The 22,122-nt window shown below is 41.8% G+C and overlaps 2 protein-coding genes across 4 annotated transcripts; one reads left to right on the top strand and one right to left on the bottom strand.

Moving 5' to 3' along the window:
- The first annotated feature begins 1,131 nt into the window (after window positions 1-1,131).
- On the top strand, window positions 1,132-17,757 carry LOC105187000 (dopamine N-acetyltransferase). Of its 3 annotated transcripts, none has more exons than XM_025296682.1 (4): window positions 1,132-1,253; window positions 15,129-15,396; window positions 16,905-17,121; window positions 17,327-17,757. In XM_025296682.1, the coding sequence occupies exons 2-4, from the start codon at window positions 15,162-15,164 to the stop codon at window positions 17,523-17,525; spliced, it is 651 nt and encodes a 216-aa protein (XP_025152467.1). In that variant the 5' UTR covers window positions 1,132-1,253; window positions 15,129-15,161; the 3' UTR covers window positions 17,526-17,757. The 3 variants fall into 3 exon arrangements, with proteins under 3 accessions (XP_025152467.1, XP_019698696.2, XP_011145861.1); XM_019843137.2 differs by lacking the exon at window positions 1,132-1,253 and adding an exon at window positions 12,161-12,293; XM_011147559.3 differs by lacking the exon at window positions 1,132-1,253 and adding an exon at window positions 13,521-13,813.
- Window positions 17,758-18,324: 567 nt separating this feature from the next.
- On the bottom strand, window positions 18,325-19,828 carry LOC105186999 (dnaJ homolog subfamily C member 4). The gene is made up of 4 exons (XM_011147558.3): window positions 19,540-19,828; window positions 19,214-19,304; window positions 18,899-19,062; window positions 18,325-18,674 (listed from the first exon to the last, which is right to left on the bottom strand). Exons 1-4 carry the CDS (start codon window positions 19,605-19,607, stop codon window positions 18,368-18,370), a joined length of 630 nt encoding a protein of 209 aa, XP_011145860.1. The 5' UTR covers window positions 19,608-19,828; the 3' UTR covers window positions 18,325-18,367.
- Window positions 19,829-22,122: the final 2,294 nt, after the last annotated feature.

The following is a 22,122-nucleotide window of genomic DNA, read 5'->3' as shown; positions in this document are numbered from 1 at the left end:
ACTTATTTATCTTACAATATCGGTACAGCTTTATAAAAAAATTGCAAAAAGAAATATAATCTATCATAATTTTTTACTACAATAATTTCTTCGTGTACGATGGAAGTGTAGGAATCTTGCCAAGACATTGGCGAAGCGTCATAAGCAACGGTGGCGACTGCTTGACTGATTAATAATTCGTTTGCATTGAATCCGACAAGGTTAAATTGCGTTGAAAAGTCGAACCAAACTTTTTCACCACACACTGATAGAAAAATATAGTTGAACTATATCTCACTATATTTTCTATAATCTCACTATATTTTATAGTTCATTTTGGCGTCAACCATATTTTTATAGTTCGTGGAAACCTGCAAAATATAGTAGAATAAACACAAATATATATAGTCAATGATTGTCTTAAATAATTGTTTAGTTACTTTTACCACATATATGGTAATTTCTCATTCACAAATATAGTGAGATTTAATATTCATATAATTACATCTGTCATCATTTAGCAAATATTCTGGTAATATTGACTATATAAAAGAGTTACTTTTACCTACCATTTTATATTTGCATCCATACAATAATTTTAGTTTAACTTACTATAAATCTTAGTAAAAATATTATATGGTTGGTTATACTATGCCTGTATCGTAATTATTACCGATATTACGGTAATACTTACTATAAATATGATATTTCACACTATGACTTTAGACTTCAGACTATGACTCAGACTTTACTTACTATATCATTATAGTTCCAAATATCATATACTTTTCTCTCAGTGTAAGGTCAAGATTCGATAAGAAAGATGCGTAATAACGCGCGTTTGAACGATTCGACGGATAAATAAACGATAAGCATTGCACTTGCTCAATCTCTCCTTTTCTTTCATATCGCACGCGTATACGTCCTTACCTCGATCTCGATTAGAATTCTGTGAAGCACTCGCGAACAGTTGCAACGAGCGCTGCATCAAACGATCCTCGTCCCGAGAGCGTATCAGAGGAAGCTATTGCTAATCTCGCCACAGATCGCGCTTCCTAATCAAATTTAATAGAAAAATAGACCAGGGGAGAGAGTCTCGCTCTAGCGTATTATGCCGCCGGATAGTAATGACCCTCCCTAACGCACCGTCATTCTTCTCACGTTGTCAGTACGCAGTTGCCCGTACTACACGTTCAAGGGGACACCGCGTGCGTCTCCCCACGAATCGACGCGACCCGTAGGACGATCGAAAAATAGCCGTTCTTCTGCCACAGGTACGTAATTGCACTGTGAGGTGAGAGAGAGAGAGAGAGAGAGACAGACAGAGAGAGAGGGAGAGAGAGAGAGAGAGAGAGAGAAAGGGGGAGAGAGAGAGAGAGAGAGAGAGAGAGAGAGAGGAGACCGTCGCCGAAACGTGACAGCGTGTCTCGTTGTGGCCGAGCCGCTCCGATTTTATTTGACGAGCGTCGCGCCGAGATCTTCACCAATCGTGGTGTGCAAACACACTGTTGGCGCGTAATTAAGACTATTTGACGCGCATCGTCGTGATCATTCACGGAAATTGAAACGGAGACTGACGTGCGTTCTGTGATGCATTCGCGATGACGAAAGGGAGGTCTCGCGTTTCATCGGTCAATAACGGAGTCTCGGCGATTCGCCCTTCTTCCGCGGGCGAGCGATTTGGTCTGTTCGTTTTCGAGGAGCCAACAAGCCAGGGCGAAACAAGTACGGCTCTTATCGTAGTGGTGCGAACTGCTTCAGAGGTTTCTCGAAAACGAACGAACCCTGCAAGACCCGATTGGCAATCGACATTTCGCTCCACCAACCGTCCCCTATCGGAGATTAATTTCAGAGAAAAATAAAATGTCCAGAGAGGAGAAGAGAAAAGGGTCGACGCGACAACGACCGTCCGCCGAGCGGCGGAATATTAAGATTCACTGGCGTGAAATATTTATTAATAATGACGAGTCGGGTACGTTGCGTCACTTCTTCTCTCGGGTGTATGTACTGCGCATAAATCGCTCATGTGCCATATTGGCTAGATATAAATAATTGTTTGCGACGTTACAAGGGAGTTACTTGGCACTCTGAAATTTAACGTGTTATTTCTTCTTCGCGATCACACCCCGAGCTCCCCGTTCACACCCCGAGACCTCGTTGTTTTCTTTTTATAATTTCATACAATTATATTCCGCACTGATCACCGAGCGGCGAGGCTCCTCGTGTTTGTTCGAAAGACGAAACGAGCGATAGTGTTATTTATTATCACGGAAATAAAATAAGCGACGCACACGTGTCGTTTCGTTTCTTCCGATCGTTAGATGTCGCCGTATAAAATGGAGCGTTAGTATAAATATCTATTCTATGTCTATATCTAACGCCGCAATGTCGGTCACTGGTGAGCACACAAACGCAAGGAACGCGTTGCATATAAACGACCGCGCCAATAATAACTTGCGGCGTGCACTTGCGTGCTGCACAAGTCGTCAAGGGGAAACGAAAGCGTGAAGCGACGCTTTGCATACGCAATCGTCTCACAGCACTTCAGGAGAGAAATGTCTCTTGAACGTTAATTTGTATATGAGAAATTAACACGATGATCAACACATAAAAGACCACGCACACGTATTTGGTGAGCTGTTTGTGCCAGCTGTTTGTGAGTTTTGCTTGGCTTTCTCAAAGGTGTCGTGATTGATTGAGTTTTACAGTGTTTTACTTACAAGTACATGGACGTGTAATATATCGTCGTTGGGTGATAGAAAAGAACTTGACTCATTTTTCTGTCAAAGCTCTTGCGCCCAACCGACACTTTTATGCCCAATTTCTTCACCTCTAGATTAGAAGTTAAGTCAAGATAACTTTATCCATGAGATATCTGCCAGAATCGGTTTTCTTCATCTTTCATCTTTGTAAAGTTTGTATTCGGCAGATAAATTTATCCGAGGTATCTGAGGTCTAGCGGATATCTGGCAGATATTGATTTCAGTGCACTGACATGATCTAAAAATTACAATAATACGTAATCTGCTGTTGCTGTTTTTACGAAAACACAACATGGATTTGTTACTCATGAATATTAATATTTTTGAATCTGATGATGATGATGATGATGATGATGATGATAAGAAATTTGTGGAAAGAAGACTCTTCAAGTGTGGGATGACACAGAATTTTTCGAATGAATTTCATTTGAAAAAGGATAAGGAGTGCTCAAATTATTACATGCAATTGGAGACCGATTGTTAATACTGTGGGAATTAATTAGTTAGTACTAGCCCGGAAAAGAATATGTAAAAATATGGTGATTTATAGTAAATTTCTAGTACATTTTGTGTCAAAAGCTAATAGTATGAAGAATATAGCTATCTACGTTAGATACGTAACCAGAGGTTTCAGTGAAGAAAACGAATTTTTAGTTGTCTGACGGACATTTTTATCTGGAAGATAGATAGCTATTAGAAGGTGTGAAGAGACCGGCAAAAAACGGGCATTAGCCGATTTTTATCTCGACTAGAAATCAAAATATCGCGCTTACCAGTCGCGAGTGCAATAAATCGAAAGCATTTCAACGGTGGCACGGATTATTAAACTGTCAATTCAAATGAGACTCGATTGCATTTATATGCATGAACGACCTTCTGAGCACTACATAATCGTGATATGATCGACATAATCCCGAAGGTGGTCCTGTCGCGCCCGCTGTCACTTGCCATTCACAGGTTCCTGTTATTGCGGATTTGTTAATTAAAACTCGGTCTCGGTGGTGACGCCTCTACGCGATATCCCGTTCGTTGTTCCCGCGAAAAATGATTTGAATATATGCAGCTCTTGGTTGGCAAAGAACGTCCGGCTCGACAACTGTCCTTCGTCGGAGATTGATGTCGGGGAAGAATAAAAATATGCGGGAAAGAAAAGGCTAAACGAGAAAAATCGGTCTTGAGGTTAGCCGAGAGAAATTCCGCATTGCAAAAGGTCACTTTTCACGGAGTGAAAAGGTGGATTCAGGACTGCTCCAGGATTCAATCGAGTAGGCGCGACTACGCCGCAACAAGACGCGAGCGGCACGAGTAAGCTATTAATGCGAATTGATGTCTCATTGAGCGACGACAATTTTCATCTGGACGTTTGACAGCGCAACGCGGCGTAAGACCGCAAACGACAAGCAACGACGTGCGTCTCAATTCCACCTTGGGCTTTTCGGCGAAAGCGCGAAGCTGCATCTTCGCGCACTGACATTTTGTTAACACGCGGATTAAGCGGATCACGCACCCAAAAAAAAGTATTCTATTTGTAAAGTGATTTTTCCCATAGTCTCATATTCTAAGCGAAACCTTTTACAGAAAGAGGATTCCTCTTTCGATAAAGCGATTAAAGTGAACTAAATTCATCTAAAATTTATTAGATATTATTCTGTTTTCCTCTTATTTCAAAAAGATTTCCTTTTATATCAATTAATTTTCCTCTTATATGAAGAGAAATATGTATATTGATTTGAACGTGGGCTTCTTTTGTTCAATTATGCTCTACCTCCAAACATGAATGAAAAAATAACCAATATGCTTATGGGTCAGAATATTTGGGAATTTTTTTGTTGCTGTAACGAAAATAACGAAAATAATTTACCCATATTTGGCCAAATACAGTTTATAATCTATCGCAAGAAGTTGAATAATATATTCTTTCTTTTAACGATGTTTCACACAATTGATTATAATGAATATTTTTAAAGTCCATAACAAAACTGATTGGAAATTTATTTGTTATGATGATCTTATTTCATTCGTGCCTACTTATTGTAGAATTGAAGTCAGAAGTACTATCTATATATATTACTTTTCGCTACACATTATAATAATTTTTTCAAATGTAGCTAATGTTATGTATATGTTTCATAATATATAAAGTAATATAAAATATAAAATTTTTCCCGGACAGTTTCATAATAATCTTCTCCCCTTTCCCTATAAAGGATCGTATAACCAGTAAGAATAAAGTACAGTAAGAATAGGAATAATAATCCTCTTAAAAAAAAAGATTAAGTATTCTGTGTAAAAGAGGAGATTTATATTAAAATCAATAAGATTTGCATTATACATACAACATATAATTTCTCTAACTTTAAGAATAATATATTTAAGAATAATTTATAATATTTTCCTCTTAATTTTGAGGAACCCTCTTGAGGCCATATATAAGAGTAAAATCCTCTAAAATTGAGATGATTCCGCTTATTCTGAAATTACTTTTTTTTCGGATGCGGCTTTTAAACGGCCACTTAAACCGGCATCTAATTCTTGTACTGTAGAACACCTGTCTTTTCCGCACTTCACTTTAGCCGCTTCTGTATTTTGCAGGGAATAAATAATATTGTTGTGCCCACACCTTTGGGGAACGTATTGTTCCCACGCTCTTGGGAGAAGACGCTCTGTGAAGAAGGCATATAGAGAATGTGAACAGCTGTTATCGTTGTCAAGGAGTTAGTTTACTAACAACTGGGAATAATAAGAGAGTCGCTCTAGTCCTGTCACAGCGTACGGACGTAAAGCGAATTCGTGCGATTATTTTGGAATTGATTGAGATCCGTTTTTCTAGGCTGTAAATAAAGCTTTTCTCGTTTAGTATATCTCGAGTTATTTCTTTCACGCGCGGGCACAACAATATTATATGATATGTGAGAAGATGACAAAATTATTTTTTGTTGTTGCACACAAAGCCGTAATAATGCGTTTTACTTCCGACTAGGATATTCTCCCCCCCCCCGGCTATATTTATATATTTATTTCTGGATTTTTTAACAAATTTAGCCGGGACTAAAAGTTTCGCGACACTACTTGAGGCGATATTCCTGATGACATATCCCAAGATTATTGAAATTCTGCATCATTACCGAAACGAGGTTTACCGAGGTTCTTGCAGGTCCAAATGAATATAGCCAAATGAGTATAACCCCATATTTGTTCCTTGTACGCAACGCGCTAACACGTGCCTGTGCCGATCTCGCGTGACGACGATCACGACTAAACTCGCACCGAACGCTAATTCATTCAGATTCATTCAGAATTTTCATTCACATCATACGACGTATGACTGTTCGCATGCTCGGTCGAAGTCAATGACTCAAACATTTAAACCGAAGCGTGCCGCATGTGTAGACGTACGTGTTGCCGAGATCACACACTGTGAAGAAACGGTGATCCGAAGGGAAAAAGATTTAACTTTTTGCCGAGTTTATGTCTCACTTGATGTTCATTCGGCACAGTTTGCGCTTGCGTAGATGCGATTTTCACGCACTAATAACACATCAAATTAATCACCCCGTAATGGTTATTTAATATGTATGAAATAATATGTGGAGAGATTATACGGAGCAGCACATGACGTCTCGAACCGCGTTAATTGACGCTCTAATAATTTAATGATAAAGAAAGATATCTTCACTCTGAGAAATGGAGAAGGTATGCAAAGGAGCGAGTTACGCATGTAACTTTATCAAAGCTATCAATTACGGAAATAATTCATGAATGTCACTGCATTGAGACGTCATGTAGCGCCAAACGTCAACAGCGCCTTCACGGATTATTTAATGTTATTAGTGTGTACAAAGATTGCGTCACGATACACAAGCGCTGATTATACGGAATAAGTGTCAAGCGGTAGCATTAGCAATCGATGCAAACTTGATAAAATTAAATTATACCCTATCACGTTTTTTCGCATTGCGCTGCGGGACGATGCGCGCGAAAACTCGAAGCGCGCTTTTCCTTTCCTTCTTTTCGTCGACGCTGTGTTCTGAAAACGAGTATGACGAACAATGGCGCGCGAGATGAAACATTAGCGAGACGTGACGTGAAGACGAGCAGCGCGCCCGTCGTTCTCGTTGAACGTTCAACGTAGCGCGGACTTCGCACGAGAAAGGAATTAATGAGCTGTACAACACAGAAAATATCGCGCGATTCTCTTTTATCCGGGTTTCCGCTTTGTTTCTTTTTTGCGGCGTCAAACGTAAATTCGTTTGAGAAAGGAGCTAGCGGACCGTGAAACAAGAAAAATCGATTTTTCTCTTTATCAACGGCCTTTTACGGCCGGCCAGGCAGGCAGGCGCGATTGGTCTATTTTGAAAAGCAAAGACTCATTGCCGCGTTTACCTTCCAGTCTCAACGTCCGCGTCGCGCGTGCGCGCGCGACGCGGACGTTTACAATGTCGCATCTGCCCGGCGGGCGTGTAAACAGTTTAATTATCACGGTGTGTACGCGCGATCTCATGTCGATATCAACTCGGGAAGTAATTGCAATGTGATTTGATGGGCTTTAAGTGCCTGGAAAAACAGGCGCTCGGCGCCGATGCAGCGACGCGAACTACCCTGCCTAATGGCGTCTAACGTTATTCATTATTACGTACGACGAGAGATAAAGAGATACGCTTAATCGGCTGCATATTCGATTCGTTAGTATATCGCGCGGAATGGCAACGATCTCATGTGCGAGCTAATTAAGTCGTCGCGTTGTACACGTCGCCTTATTATCGACTATCGTCTATTTTGTAGCGACCGAGAATAATAAAATTTTACGAAGGATCATGTTACACGGCCACATCGAGGACAACTTGTCCCCATCGACGCGTGTTGTGCCGCTTTAATCCTGAAGCGAGTACGCGCCCGAGATGCGACTTTCAGCCAGTCAATGAGGAAACGTCGGCACGGCGAAAGGGAGGAATGCGATATTTTACTTCCAGTTATGATTCATAGTTCGCCGGAATATAAAAGTCAAAAGCCTTCACAGTCTTCGGAACGCAGGTTGTGTACAATGTTTATACAGAGCGTTTCACAAAGTCCTTGTCCTATACTTCAGGAGTGTACCGAGAGAATATAGGGCGATTTTGTAATAGGAACCGCTACGGTCGAATTACAAATTACTATGCAAGGCCTTGAAGTTGGTTGCCCGGTAGCCGGCTAAACTTTCGAAAGCCACCAAGCCACCCAATTGCTGTAAATTGAATGCCCAAGGCATTCGAATAACATTATGTATCTCACTGATGGTATTACAGTACTTTCCTACATTTATCTGTGCACTGTGACTATATGTTTGTATAATAAAAAAAATATCTGTCTAACAAATTTTTTTAAATCAGATAAAAAAATTCGGCCGATTGATTCCTTATTCGATCGTTACATTGCTCAAGTTTAAAACAATAGTCCTCCATATTTCAACACATGAGGTCTATAAGTATGTCCTTACAGGACATTTACTGATTCCCGTTTCAAGGAGTGCATCACGATATACATTTGGAGGTGAAACATTTGAAAGATCGCTTTCTAATTCTTATTGAGCCAAGGTCACTTCATGTTTTGAGGAGATGTGCGGCACGTTGCCGAGAGAGGAACAAATGGTCTTTTATCGGAAGATACGTATGTTTTTAACACTGAGGACAGCCAAATATAGGGTCGAAACGTTTGCGTTTTAATGTACCGGCAGATTTTTTGTAAAAATAAATTCACATTTTACATCGTGTGCGGGCTCAAATCGGCCATTTTTTGGAAATTTGGATTATTATTTGACAGAGCCTTGCGATACTTTTTTGTTCTAACCTAACCTAACCTAACCTAACCTAACTAAAAGGCACTCAATTGCGATCATTTACGCAGGAAAGAAAAATGTGTGAGATGACTAATATACTAAATAAACAAATATACACGGTCACAGTACATAGACTTATCTGGGAAAGTGGTGTAATATTATGAGCGACAAATAACGTTATTTAAACTCCTTTGGCATTAAACTTCTTTGTCAGCGAAAATCCATCCAAGAGCACTGATTTGGAGTTATTTAGAGTTATTTTCACCAAAATTCATGGCGACAGAGCGTGACTGGTTTGTCGAAAATTCACCTATTAAAATAATATAGTTTGCTTTTAGTAAATTCAGAGTTTAGCAAATACATGAAAGTGTACCTCTCCAGTTTATTAGTAACAGCTAAGCTAAACAAACGATCATAGTTTCTAGAATTTATAAATGATTTCTATCCGGTGATGCATTACAGACCCCTTTTCGCTAGAAAATTTTCACGGGTACTCGTACACGCGACCACGTCACGAGACTGAGGATAGAACAATTATCTGAGATTAAATCATATAATCGGGATCATATAATCACGTTTATACTCCCCCCCAACTGCTATTCAGCACATGCCGTCAGTCTTTCCCACATCTTTACAGCACACAAAGTTGAAAAAACATTGCTGCAATGTTGGAACAATGTCGCCGTCACTTCTGTGCTGCATGAGTTGTTTCTTATTCGCGGGCACAAGTTCCTTTATTATAAGCTGATTCTGCTGTGTCTCTTGGGACACCATGTATAATATCATAGGCACTATACATATAACCGGTGTGTAAGCTTCGAAGGTCCTTAGCTTTTATATCGATTTTAAGTCTAACAGCCTTCATATTCTGAGTTCTTGTTTTGTCTTTTGGAAAAAGTGGACCGAACTGCAAAGGTTTCCGATCGGAATTATTCCGTTTTTTCTCCGAGGCAAAAGGCAACAGAAATTTAAATTTAAAGAGAGGAAATCGAAGGAATCGTTTCCTCTCTTTAATCCGAACGATTCCGTATCCGAATAGTTTCCGATCACAATCGTCCAGCTAGATTTCCATATTATGCTCTCCGGGGAAAATGGAATTAGTCCGCTCGGAAACCACCGAGAACCGCGAGTTGCACAATACTACGCGCGCTCACAGGTGTCTTTCTCGCGCAAATGTAAACGGAGAGATGTGTAATCGCGAGCCCCTTCTGTGTGTCCGATTATGCCGACTTATGTCGACTTGTGCCAAAGTATCGGCCACGTAATGAACGGAATATGCGTTCGGCGATAAACGAGATAGCAAGAAGAGGAGAACAGTAGTAACTGATACCGCCAGTTATAAAGGCGGCGGCTTCGTCCTTGAACGAAGCGGTCAATAGGACTGTCGAGTGTTCCCGCTATCGTTCACTATCGAATGCATAATTGCCGCGCATGCGATCTATCCAAACGACGCAGCCAGATCGCGACCGCGGACGGACGGATCTGTTCTTCATCGAGAACGTCGAATGTATTTCGATCGATAAATCGCGCACTCGCCGGTCGCGCGTCGACAGCCGACACGGCCATTATTCCCATTTTAAGAGAGCCTGTAGCTATTTTTATCGACCGGCGATTTCATGCGATCGGTGAATCGCGCACCGAAATCATGTCAACGCGCGACTCTCTGCTCCTGCGGCCGACTTTTCGAGCTCTCCTCCTCACTTTGCCCTCACCGCGGGATTAATTTTCGCTCGGCGATTAACGCATTTTACGTAGCCGCGACCGACAGAATAAAGTCGCGTCCTCAGATATCAGAGTATTCGATACACCGATAAAATATCCGATTTCAACGAGCAGGGATTGAGTTTCGAGCCGTTCACCGGCTACGTCAAGAGCGACGCCTCTTGAAAATCGACACCCCTCGTGTACAAACGCGGATACCCTGATAAAATTCCACGGGCATCGCCCGGAAGAGAACGGGAAAACTATTAGCCCCGTTTATCAAGGAGAAAAATATATACCTGTGACGTGGGGCGGAAAAAAGAAATTATCATGAGCGCAAGTCGCCGATAAATCGCGCAAACGTCATACGAATGCCTTCGCGTCAGCGAAGCTTTTGCTCGCGAATTCACTGACGCAAAGACTTTCGGGATTTCTAAGTCTAAGTGCGTTGTCGTGTGGAACGAAACCTTGTCTTGCGCTTTGCGGGCGCTCGCAAACGCGGAAGCTATTTTAGAACATATTCTTTCCAGAGGAGAGTCGCCGCTACCGCATCCGGTTCGAAAGGATACGAGGAACGCTCGAGAGCGCTGTTATAAATCATTGTCAATCGTTTATCGATCGTTTCGCTTATCGGATCGCCGCGATCTAAGGCCGCGGCGATGTGCGGATCGCGCGTGGATATAAACCTGCCCAGAGATGCTTCGTAATTCTCGCCGCGCCTTCGCGCATACACCGATTAAAAATCGAACAGTTGCGCGAAAATAACTATTAGGTATGTTTTATGCATAACAGTTGCAACGCGTGCAGCTGTAAAAAAGGAATGATTCGTCTCACGCGGAAATGCCGGCTTCGAACTGATCGTCGAGTCCGCGATATGAATTCTGCGCCTCGTCGCTTTTCCGACGCTTTTCGAGCTCGACGAAGCTCCGCATATTTGAACATTTGGTTTAATCCATCAACACACATAAAAATGTAAATATATATTATATAAAGTGTAATACAATATAAAAATATAATTAAAATATAATATAATATATAATTAAAAATATAAGAATAAATATAACAAAATTTAATAAAATATAATGTAATATAAAAAAATAATATAATATAGAAATACGTATAATATAAACATATAGTCATTTCATTATATGTGTATATAAATATTTTTTTGGCAAGAATAGTCTTAACTGGGACTGGAGGGTCAGATTACTGAAAAATCGTGCTTGTTTTTGATAATATTTTGCAACGAACTGAATAAATGTGCAAGAATGACAATTTTAGATATATCTATATAACATATGAAAAGTAGAAAAATTTTGTTTATTAACAAATATTCATATAAATATACGTCCACTTAAATTTTAAACGCGTTTTTCTCGAAATTTTATTGTTCAACTTTTTGCAATGATTTCTCCGAAACTGAGCTTCGTATCGATTTGAAATACCATGGACAATTACGTCAAAATATTTCATTTCGAGATATTAATTTTTTTATTGTAAAAGAACTGAAAAATTTGGATTTTTGCTAATAATAACTGCCATTTTGTTAATTTTGTTCAATTTTTTTTTGTAGTGGTTCACCGGATAATGATAAGTCTCCTCAAGATTTCTAGCTAAAATTCGCTCTGATCGGACCATCGAGCCGAGAGCCGAGAGCCGAGATATTACTGCAAAAACGACAACTTGAAAAAAAAAAGGAGAGTATATTTCAGCTATATATATCGTATATTTATATGAGTATTTGTTAATAAACAAAATTTTTCTACTCTTCATATGTTGTGTAAATATATGTAAAATTTTCATTCTTGCACATTTATTCGGTTCGTCACAAAATATTATCAAAAACAAGCACGATTTTTCAGCAATCTGGCTCTCCAGTCCCCTTAATCTTGAAGTCTATGACACTCGCTCTTCAAGGCATCGTATTCCATTTCACGCACAACAGCGTGATTACGATCTTGCGACCTTCGCAACACGGACAGGGATCGATCGATGTTTCCAGCATGTCCCGTTCTACTGCTGCTTCTCCGTACAATCGCGTAAGGGCGTAAATAATACAACGAGATATCGCAAAGAATTGCACTAAGCACAGCCAAGCAGATACATTCTCCTCCCGACTATCTACGACACTGATAAACCGGTTTCTCAATGGACAATAACAATCACAATGGTTCATAGCCGCGACCGTTGGATCATCGAGATTAAAAGTCCAGAATCGCGGAATGAGAAGAGACTCTCTGAGGAGAGAAAACGTCGCTTCAGAGAGAGAGAGAGAGAGAGAGAGAGAGAGAGAGAGAGAGAGAGAGAGAGAGAGAGGGAGAGAGAGAGAGAAAGAGAGAGAATTCGAAGTCGAGTGAGACAAGCTTCGCACGGCGGGATTGTTTGCCGAGCTGTCGATTTGACTCCCACGCGAGCACGCGTCTAAGCACAAAAGCAACATTGCGCGTATTAATTCAATCGATTTTTGTTGTACCGCCCCCTACACAGCAAACAGCGCGGCTTGAGTGACAAGACCACACGGATGTACCAATTAGCGCTCATTATCCCTGGCGATATGCGCGGCCGTTGCGTGAAACGAATGTCGGACAAAAGATATTCTCACTTCTCATCAATCCTAACTCAGCCAAATCACTCAGACATGTCGTCCTACCGGACGATGCATGCATCTGCATCGAATCACATGTCGAATACGTGCAACCTGAAAATAGCGGATCCTATTTGCAGTCACGCAACCAGACGTTATTATGCGTTGATTTGTTCGAAAACGTTTCTGCCACTCCGGGAAAAAAACAACTTGTACGTACGCTCGACGAATTCTCGCCAAAGAAATTTTTTCGTCACTCCGCGGATAAGATCGAACTTTCTCTCTCTCTCTCTCTCTCTCTCTCCCTCTTTCTCTTTCTCTCTCTTGCTCGCGTATGCGTGCCACAGCGTGAAAAATTGCAACATTCATCACGCGCGATCTCATCACATATTCCGTCCGTCTGCGAAACCTCTCGGCGGGGGGAGCCGAGATGAAAAACTTAGTAGTTTTCCACGGATGATAATATGAATTTTTGCAAAATTACACGAAGCCGCGGTATAATTACACAGCCGCTTGCCGAGCGGCCGATGCAAGGCTAATCAGGTATCCTTCGTGTTAAACGGAGGCGTTACCGATCCTGAGAGTATTCTAAATTATATCTGCCTGTCCCTGAACCTGCAAGAACGCCTTTTGCTGCTACTGAGCGTATATAAGACAGACGGCGTTCTATCACAATGCGCAGTGTTAGATTACCACCTCGACGACAACGGCCATCGCGTTGTCAGCTTGGCAGTAATTCGCTTCCCCAGTCGGTCCCCGTAATTCACACACGCACCGGCGCTCAAGGCACACTCGTAGTCGCACCCGTCGTTTAACCGTACCGAGAAAGTGCCAAGTTTCCTGGACTACGCACGCTTGTCGTTCGTCATGCAGAGCACGCCCGCCTCGAATCTGCCCGGTGCCGAGACGCGCCGAGACACCGAGAAGACCGCCATTTTCGTGAAGGATGCGGCGCCGAAGATCACGAAGTACTCGGTAAGACTTCGGGCCCGAAAATCGGGCCGAAAGGGGAGGGCGTGCGGAATTTAATCGTCGCCTCCGGAAAACCGGCTTCGAGCGCATCGATGCGCTTGAAGATCGTCGCTTCGATCTGCGAGGAACTCTCGTTTCCGGCCATTCGATTGCCAGTCGCTTGTTGACTTTTTTCTCTTTCCTTTCTTTTCGACATCCGGCCATCGGGCAGGTGCGCCCTGATGCGTCAAAACTTGGTCGCATCGACTTCAATTGACCGAGCCAGTCAATGTCATCGATCACGAGGGCATTCCTGTTACGAAGTAAATGATATATACTCCTCTGCAGAAGAATAGGATGCGCGTCGTGGCTTCGCCTTGGTCAGTGATATATGCGTGCAAATGCACCGTGCGTAGCGCTCCAGCCCAATGATCTAACCATTCTCTCACGGCAATTGTGAAACACGAGACATTAATATGCAAATTATTAATTATGTTGAAAGAAACGTAAGAGGTCTCTCGGCGGTTCCCTTGACACGATGACTGATCTGACAATTGACGAACACAATTGTATACTTATGGGAACGTAACTTATGGGCGCGTTTTTGTAGCGGCAAATCGTCGCTCCTAATTAATTAATTAATTAATAGTCGCCTTCGGAATGACGCGCCGGAGTAGCTCGCGTAGCTGCTGCAATAATTACGCGCGAATAACGACGGCGCGGCGCAGCGCGGGCGGGGCGTTCGCGCACAAACTCAAAGGACTTTGCGGACTTCGTCTTCCGCGAACTTCCCGCGACTTCGGATCTTCGGATCTTCGGTCCCCCCCCCGCCGAAGTTTCGATCTCAAGACTCCCCTCGTGATCCTCGCGCTCACAATCTGCGGGTTCTTATCGACTCGTACAAATCACTGCTTGGAAGTAGATCAATGACGAATTAGAGCCACGGGTGACGTTGACCGCGTAACGCGACCGGTCTCGATGAAACTAAAGCTAAATAGACGAGAATGTCTCGCGCGCGCGTTAGCGCGCGACGCTCGAACCATGCGCGGAAACCTTCTCCGAGGGACGCGATGTCGCGCGAATTAACGCCGTATTTGTATCCTCCATCGTCCGAAATACTGCGCAATGCCCTGGTCAACCATGAAAATCCCGTCAAAGTGCGGCTGGTGTAAGTCGCTCCGATCCGTTGAGACGCGCATAATGGATAATCGGCAGAAATTGTCATCGCGAGGATAACATTGCGAGTGTCCATTTGCATATCAGATAAGTCTCTCCCGTCAAGTTTCCGGTTCGCACAGGATAATAGTCATTCGCGTCATTCGCGATATTTTCCTTTCAGCTGGCCGACTCGGCCGACGAGTCGCACAGCACTATGGATTATCATGTCGAGATAATCAGCAAGAATGACAAGCTGAGGGTACTGAAGTTCCTGAGGAGGTTCTTCTTCAGGGACGAGCCGCTCAATCAGAGTGTCCAGCTGATCCCGGAGGGTGAAGACAGCACCTGCGCGGAGCTGGAGGACTACTGCAGCAACGCCTCGTTCGACAATAACTTCAGTCTGATGGCGGTGTCCGCGAGCGGGGCGATCGTCGGAGTGATACTCAACGGTGAGAGAGCTCGTGACAGCCTTTCATCGCGTATATGATCGACCTCGCGCGCTCGTGACGAATTTTCGTTTTCTTTTCGTTGGCCGAGCATTTTACATCACTGCGGACCCAATCGGACCGCGCGCTCGTTACATTTCGTGGGTAACTTGCCGGAATGCCGTCGTCGTGAATACATTCTCGGGAGAGTTGCCGAGGACGTTGCTCTCGCTCGCCTCGCGTTCCGCTGATATCGCCAAAACGCGAGTCGCGTAAGTCTTGCTCAACTCAAAGTTGAGCAAGACCTAGGCGTTATTAGCATCGAGCGTAACGCCGCTAAGAAATCGCCACGAAGGTGGGCGATGCACAGGGACAAGACGAAGAGAGACGAACAAGCAGACAGAGAAGATGAATTGTACGCTGATCTTCGCTGATATACCCTTTTTAACGAGCGTGTTAGTCTCGCTTGGAACAAAGGAGAAGATTAGCCGCTGACTCGAGCTATATCGCGTATGCGGATAAGCGCGGCGCGCGAGGAGGAAATCGAAGAAACGCACAACGGTACTCGGTGCTCGGTGCGTTACGTAAGGCACATTGTATCTCGAATGACTCCGTATATCATTATGCGGTACCGGTTGTGATTCAAAATAGATAATTGCATCGCGGGCTCCGTGTATCATTATGCGATACCGGTTGTGATTCAAAATAGATATAGTTGCATCGCGGGCTCCGTTAATAAAGTCGCGTCTACACTCGAATACGCGCGAGACACGCAGACACGCCTAAAAGAATTACAAGCATACGCGCAAGTCACGCTGTAACGGGATGCATCGGAGGAGAAAAGAAGTTGAAGCGATCAGCGGCACGCGCACGAAACTTGGCCGATTTGCCGATCATCCGGCGGCCGAGATACGCATCGCTGACGGTGATCGCCAGCGGTGATTTCAAGCGGGCTCCACGAAACACGTACGCATCCTCTCTATTTGCGCTCGTTGTGCGCAACACACACGGCTGTTAATCCAATTCGCCTGGGACTATTAATTAAGAGCCATCGTTAAAGTAATATGTAAATGCACCGCGCAGGCGCGTGTAGCCATGCGCGTTACTTGCGCCGGACCGCATTGGAAAAGCAAGCGGGATCGAAAAATAGCAACATGTAATTATGTTTTAAATGTCACGCACAATCGCACGTGACGTTTTTACGAGTCCCGAGAAAAGGGGACCTTTGAATAGAATCGCTTCAACTCGACCACACGATAATATATTATTAGCGGCGAGGCTAGCGATTAACGGGGATATCGTTATCAACATCAGTCCCCGTTACGTGCAATTCGTGCAGACTCAACTTTATGACGCGTCATCGAATGCGGATAAACCGCGGATCCGCGCGCTTGCGGAAATGGAAATCTTTGGGTATCTTCGGGATAAAGAGGCAGAGGCGCGTTATAAAGCGGCCGAGGCGAATATTTGCGTACATTTGCGACTGACACGACACGCGACCGAAGATGTATATTCTCCACACATTGTTACAGGCAAAATGGATCCGCCGTCGAGCGAAGAACCAGAATACATACGGACCTGCGCAAACGCAAAGTTCAAGAAGATACTGCGACTACTGCACCACGTGGACAGAAGAGTGAACGCGGGCGGACAGTTTCGGGACCAGAACATCATGGAGATTAGGATAATCTCGGTGGACACGAACTGGAGGGGACAAGGCATCGCGAAGGCCCTCATAGAAAAGACGGTGTAAGTATCGCGCAAGTTATGCAAGTAATGCGTTTAGATCGGTCGTCTATAGTCGCTGCAGCGTATTCGGCTTTGCGCGTTATCTAATTGTGCATCGGACAAGAAATACATGTAAGCCCTAATCTGTTTAATGATCTCACTCAAGACGGCTGATGTAAGCGCTCAGACGACACTGATTGATGTCCCCGTTTCATTTGCATCACAGGGAGATTGCGAAGGAACAAGGGTTTCATTACGCGAGGGCCGACTGCTCGTCCATGTTCTCCGGCAAGCTCTGCGCCCGACTCGGCTTCAACGCGGTGTACAAACTCGACTACAGCGACTACGTGGATGAAAGTGGAAAGGCCGTTTTCTCACCCGCGTCACCTCACACGACGATGACCACATACGTGAAGAAGTTATAAGAATCGCGTCAAAAGTCACCTTCGAAAGCAATCCAGCACCCGATATGCGAAAACGTTCGTTTTAAGGAGAGACGAGACGTCACGTTGGAGACGCATATAAGCTAATATAGTAGCGATTTCTTAAACGTGACTGGAGAATCGCCGTGTATTTTGTAACTTTGTATTGTAAGCGACACGACAACAATTTCAAGAGGTATAAATTTCGGAATAAACGAGGAACTAGTTGCAATTATTTGTAACGATTTGGAAAAGTTATATGTTATTGCAAAGTACTAGCACGTGAAAGGCATGTAATCGCAAAAAGTATTCGCTCGTGTGTATATAAGTTATTTAAAGATCGATTCACTTTTGTATCATGTGACATTATTCACACAATATAACGCAAAATATATAGTGTAAAGTTTCATTATGAAAATAATCTGTTGTAGTATCTCGATTAAGTAAAAAGAGTATATTATAAAGACTTCAAGATATAATTGTGATTAAAAGTAATTATTCACATACAGTAAGTAATAAAAGTAATAAAAGTAATAAGTAATAAAAGTAATTATACACATCTCGCATCTTTTTATACTGAAGACTATGTTAAATCACATTTTCAAGTTTTCTGTACTTTGAGAAATAAATAGGACTTGATACAGATAAATTAGGATCCAAAAATCACAAGCGTGAGATTTTATTCTATACTCAAAAAAATTCTACTTACATATGTGTAAAGGAAAATGATGTCTGTTTCTTAATATAATGGGGAGGAAAGTTGTATTGGGAAAGCATGGCAAGGCAAAAAAATGCTGACATCTACAATTATATCTCTTTTAATGCAACTTCTGACGAAATATTGACTAATATTTACTATTATCTTCAGTGACGAACTTGTCAAAATTTGTTGCATCTAGTTGATCTATGTTATTCTTCTGGTTATACACCACTCTTTGCATTTTTTTATATTGATGTTCTAATCGCATACTTCGTAATTGATTAAGTTTTCTCACCTTCATCGAGTGCAGCATAAAAAACAGCTGAAACAATCCCATTCCAAAAAACAAAAGAGCAATCACGAGCCCAATAGCTGGCTTTGATTTTTGCTCAGGCGGTGGCCATTGTCCTCCTGCTGTACGTACCTCATATTCCCATCGACTCCCATATTGCCTGTAACAATGTATTATATTTTCTATCAATTACATTATATCTCTTATAATTAGGAAAAACTGAACGTTCTGAAACTTCTTCTTATGCTACATCTATTTTATTTCTAAAATATTATATCAATATAGACCATTTAACATATATGATACCGTAAGTATTTATAACATCTTCATCAATTAATAATTATTCTACCGATATAGTCTATGTTCTAACCTATATAATCTTACCTATTGTGTGAGTAATCATGTGTATATGGATTGTACGTATACTTCATCATGTCCAGACTTTGATCATATCTGCGTCTTGTATTTGCTTTCCCCAACACTGAATAAGCTTCATTCAGCTTCACAAAATCAGTGTGACTGTATCTTCCACTGGTATCGGGATGTAACTAATGAAAACAAGCACAGAGTACGTTTGAGGATACACAGGAAAATGTTAAAGTATTAAAATATTGCTTTTAACAGATATTTTTCAATCAATATCTCTGGCTAGAAATATATAATCTACAATATTAATTTTGATATATATTTAGTACTTACTTGCTTTGATAATTTGAAAAAGGCTTGCTTGATGTCTTTCTGTGATGCATTGTGTGGAACTTTTAAAGTTTCGTAATGATTCTGCTGATATCTGGGAAGAAATATGTCAGCATTATATACATTGAGATAGGACTATATTGCAAATATTTTCATATCTCTCTCCTTTAACTGCATCATGTTACTTTCTGCATTCAGAGTAAGATAAAGTAAGATAAATATACTGTATTTTAGGGAAAACACAAGAGAGATAATTTGCAAGAAAGTACACAAAGTGCAGCTAAAAGGAACAGTTTGGCGTCAAGTAACCACAAAAACGAGATTCAGACCTTTGACTACTATAACTTCTAGCTACAAAACAAATTTTCGACTGGCACACTCGAAATGATTGTGACATTGCTTATCGATGTTTCTTCCTAACAAACTTATCACTTTGGTAAACTGGCACATTTTGAGCATCGGTCGTTTGCATGTCAAACAAACGCCGCCATCTTCCACACCGCATAAAAATAACAATTAACAGCGCATATTCTAACGTGTATTGCCAGCTTTTTTCCAAGAATATTCGTTACTTGCTTTATTTGAGATGACTTTTGCGGTTACCGCTATGTTGCAAGTTAATCAACTGCTAATAGCTAAAGAAACTGAGATTACAATCGCGGTAACGAAATCTTTTTCTAATTAGCATTCGGTAGTTACATCGTTGTGGTTACCATCGTAAGGAAACTACATTAACGACCGTCACCGACGATGCTGTTAAAAGCATCGATGGTAAAGTTTCGTAATAGAATAAAAAGTTGGAGATCGATCTTTGATGGAACCCAATGCCCAATAATACCGGATTTGACGTAGTTCAGAGGATACAAACTTACCAAAGCACGAAGGCATAATATGGCGCCGAGACTCGAAGTTTTTCTCATGAAAAGACTTTGTATTTTCCATTTTACTCGTATGACGACACGGCACGGCGCAGCGCAGGTTTAACAAAGCTAATTTACGCGTAGAAATGATCGCCCGTCACTGAATTCGACACTCCCGATACTCGCCTGCGTGCGAAATTCACTCCCGACGCAGCAAAGGACGCAACGAACGCGATATCGAGAAACGGCCATCGAGCCATTGAGAAACGATGTGAACTGCTGTAAGTGGCGCGTTCAAACGCGCATCACGTGATGCGCGTTTGAACCACTTCAAAATGAAATAGATCGCTGTGATTGGTCGGTCGAGGCTTCTCATACTCATTGCCAATATTGAAAATCTACATTTCACGTTAGGTAACTATGGGTTCTTAGCATGGGCAGCGCACGTCGGCCCGAGAATCTTAATCGTTGCAAAAATATTCGGAGTCAGTTACGAGGAATCTCGCGTGAGTTATCATCAGAAATGCCGAAAGTGAATTCTGTGCGTTAATCATAATCCGCATCGGCGAAAAACCGTCGGAAGCATGTCGCAGAATGTAAAACCTGTCGCGTCGAGGGTGCAAAGTATCGCATGTTTGCCATTTTATGCAGCTTTTCGGATCATATTTTACGTGATCGACTCGTCGAAAGAGGGTCCCGCGTACGAAACGATGTCGGCCTGAGGTAAGCTTGAGGATTTTTAGTAGTAGGATATAATTTAGTGTAGAATAATATAGTGTAGAATTTGTAGTAGTAGGATATATATATGTACAGGGTGAGGAAAAAGTCCCGAACCAGTAAAATATCTTGAAAACCAAGCGTTTTAGAGAAAAATGTTTCGAACAAAAGTTGCATGATTTCAAGGAAGACACAAAACAACTGTATCATTTTGTTTACAAATGGCATCATTTTCGAGATATTCACTGATCATTACTTTTCTTAAATAGAAATTCCAATTTTTTATTACACCGTCCTTTTCTACCAATTAATTTAAATAACTTTTGTCTGAAATATTTTTTGGTAAAAATGCCGAATAGGGGACCCCGCTCCTATGACCTTGACATATGTTGTCAAGGACACCTTCCTGAGTAACGTGCAAAAAATTTTAGCCGTCGCTCGTTGTTTGTTAAAAAGTTATTAGCAAAAAAAGTTTGGTTTATGCGTAAGTTGCAAATGCGTTTTGCACGGCGCGCTATGCGAGCCCCCCTCCCGCCCCCTTGTGCTAAACGCACTTGCAACTTACTACTTTATCTCTATGAGAAAAAGTTGGAAATGGAAGTAAAGTTAAATTAGATTACGTATATTATAGTACGTTATATTGTAGTTCAACCTGTTCCTGTTCGTGTTGTGAACGAATTCGTAAACATTTGTTTTGAAACCGTATTAATACATTTTTTGATATTATATAGTATATATATCCACTAGATACATTAAATATTTGAATAAAATTATTTAATTCTGATAAAAAATTCGTGTACGATATAACGTAACCTAATCTAACCTTACTTTCATTTCTAACTTTTTCCCATGAAGATAAGGTCGTAAGATACAAGTGCATCTAGCACGGGGGGAGGAATGAGGGAGGGGCGGAGAAGGGCGGGGAATGCGTGTAGCGCGCCGTGCAAAACGCACTTCCAACTTGTGCGTTTATGAAAATTTTTGCAATAACTTTTTAACAAACAACGAGCGACGGCTAAAATTTTTTGCACGTTACTCAGGAAGATGTCATTGACAACATATGTCAAGGTCAAGGTCATAGGAACGGGGTCCCCTATTCGGCATTTTTACCTATTTTTTTATTTCCCTAATATTTTTTGAGATATTTAAGGAAAACTTGACAACTTTTTCAATATTTAACTTGCGATATCTCGCTAACTATTTGTCGAAAGAAAAAGTGGTACTAGACTTTCTTGCTCTATTTGGTCTCAAGAATATATTGTTACAATAGCGCCCTGACTTTTGTTAATTTGATGATTTTGAAATTTCCAAAAGTCAGTAAGTTACTAAAAGTCA

This window comes from Harpegnathos saltator, unplaced genomic scaffold (genome assembly GCF_003227715.2).
Source record: "Harpegnathos saltator strain DR-91 unplaced genomic scaffold, Hsal_v8.6 scaffold156, whole genome shotgun sequence".
Lineage (NCBI taxonomy): Eukaryota > Metazoa > Arthropoda > Insecta > Hymenoptera > Formicidae > Harpegnathos > Harpegnathos saltator.
The sequence above is the reverse complement of the archived record's forward strand: the minus strand, read 5'-3'. Positions and strand labels throughout refer to the sequence as shown.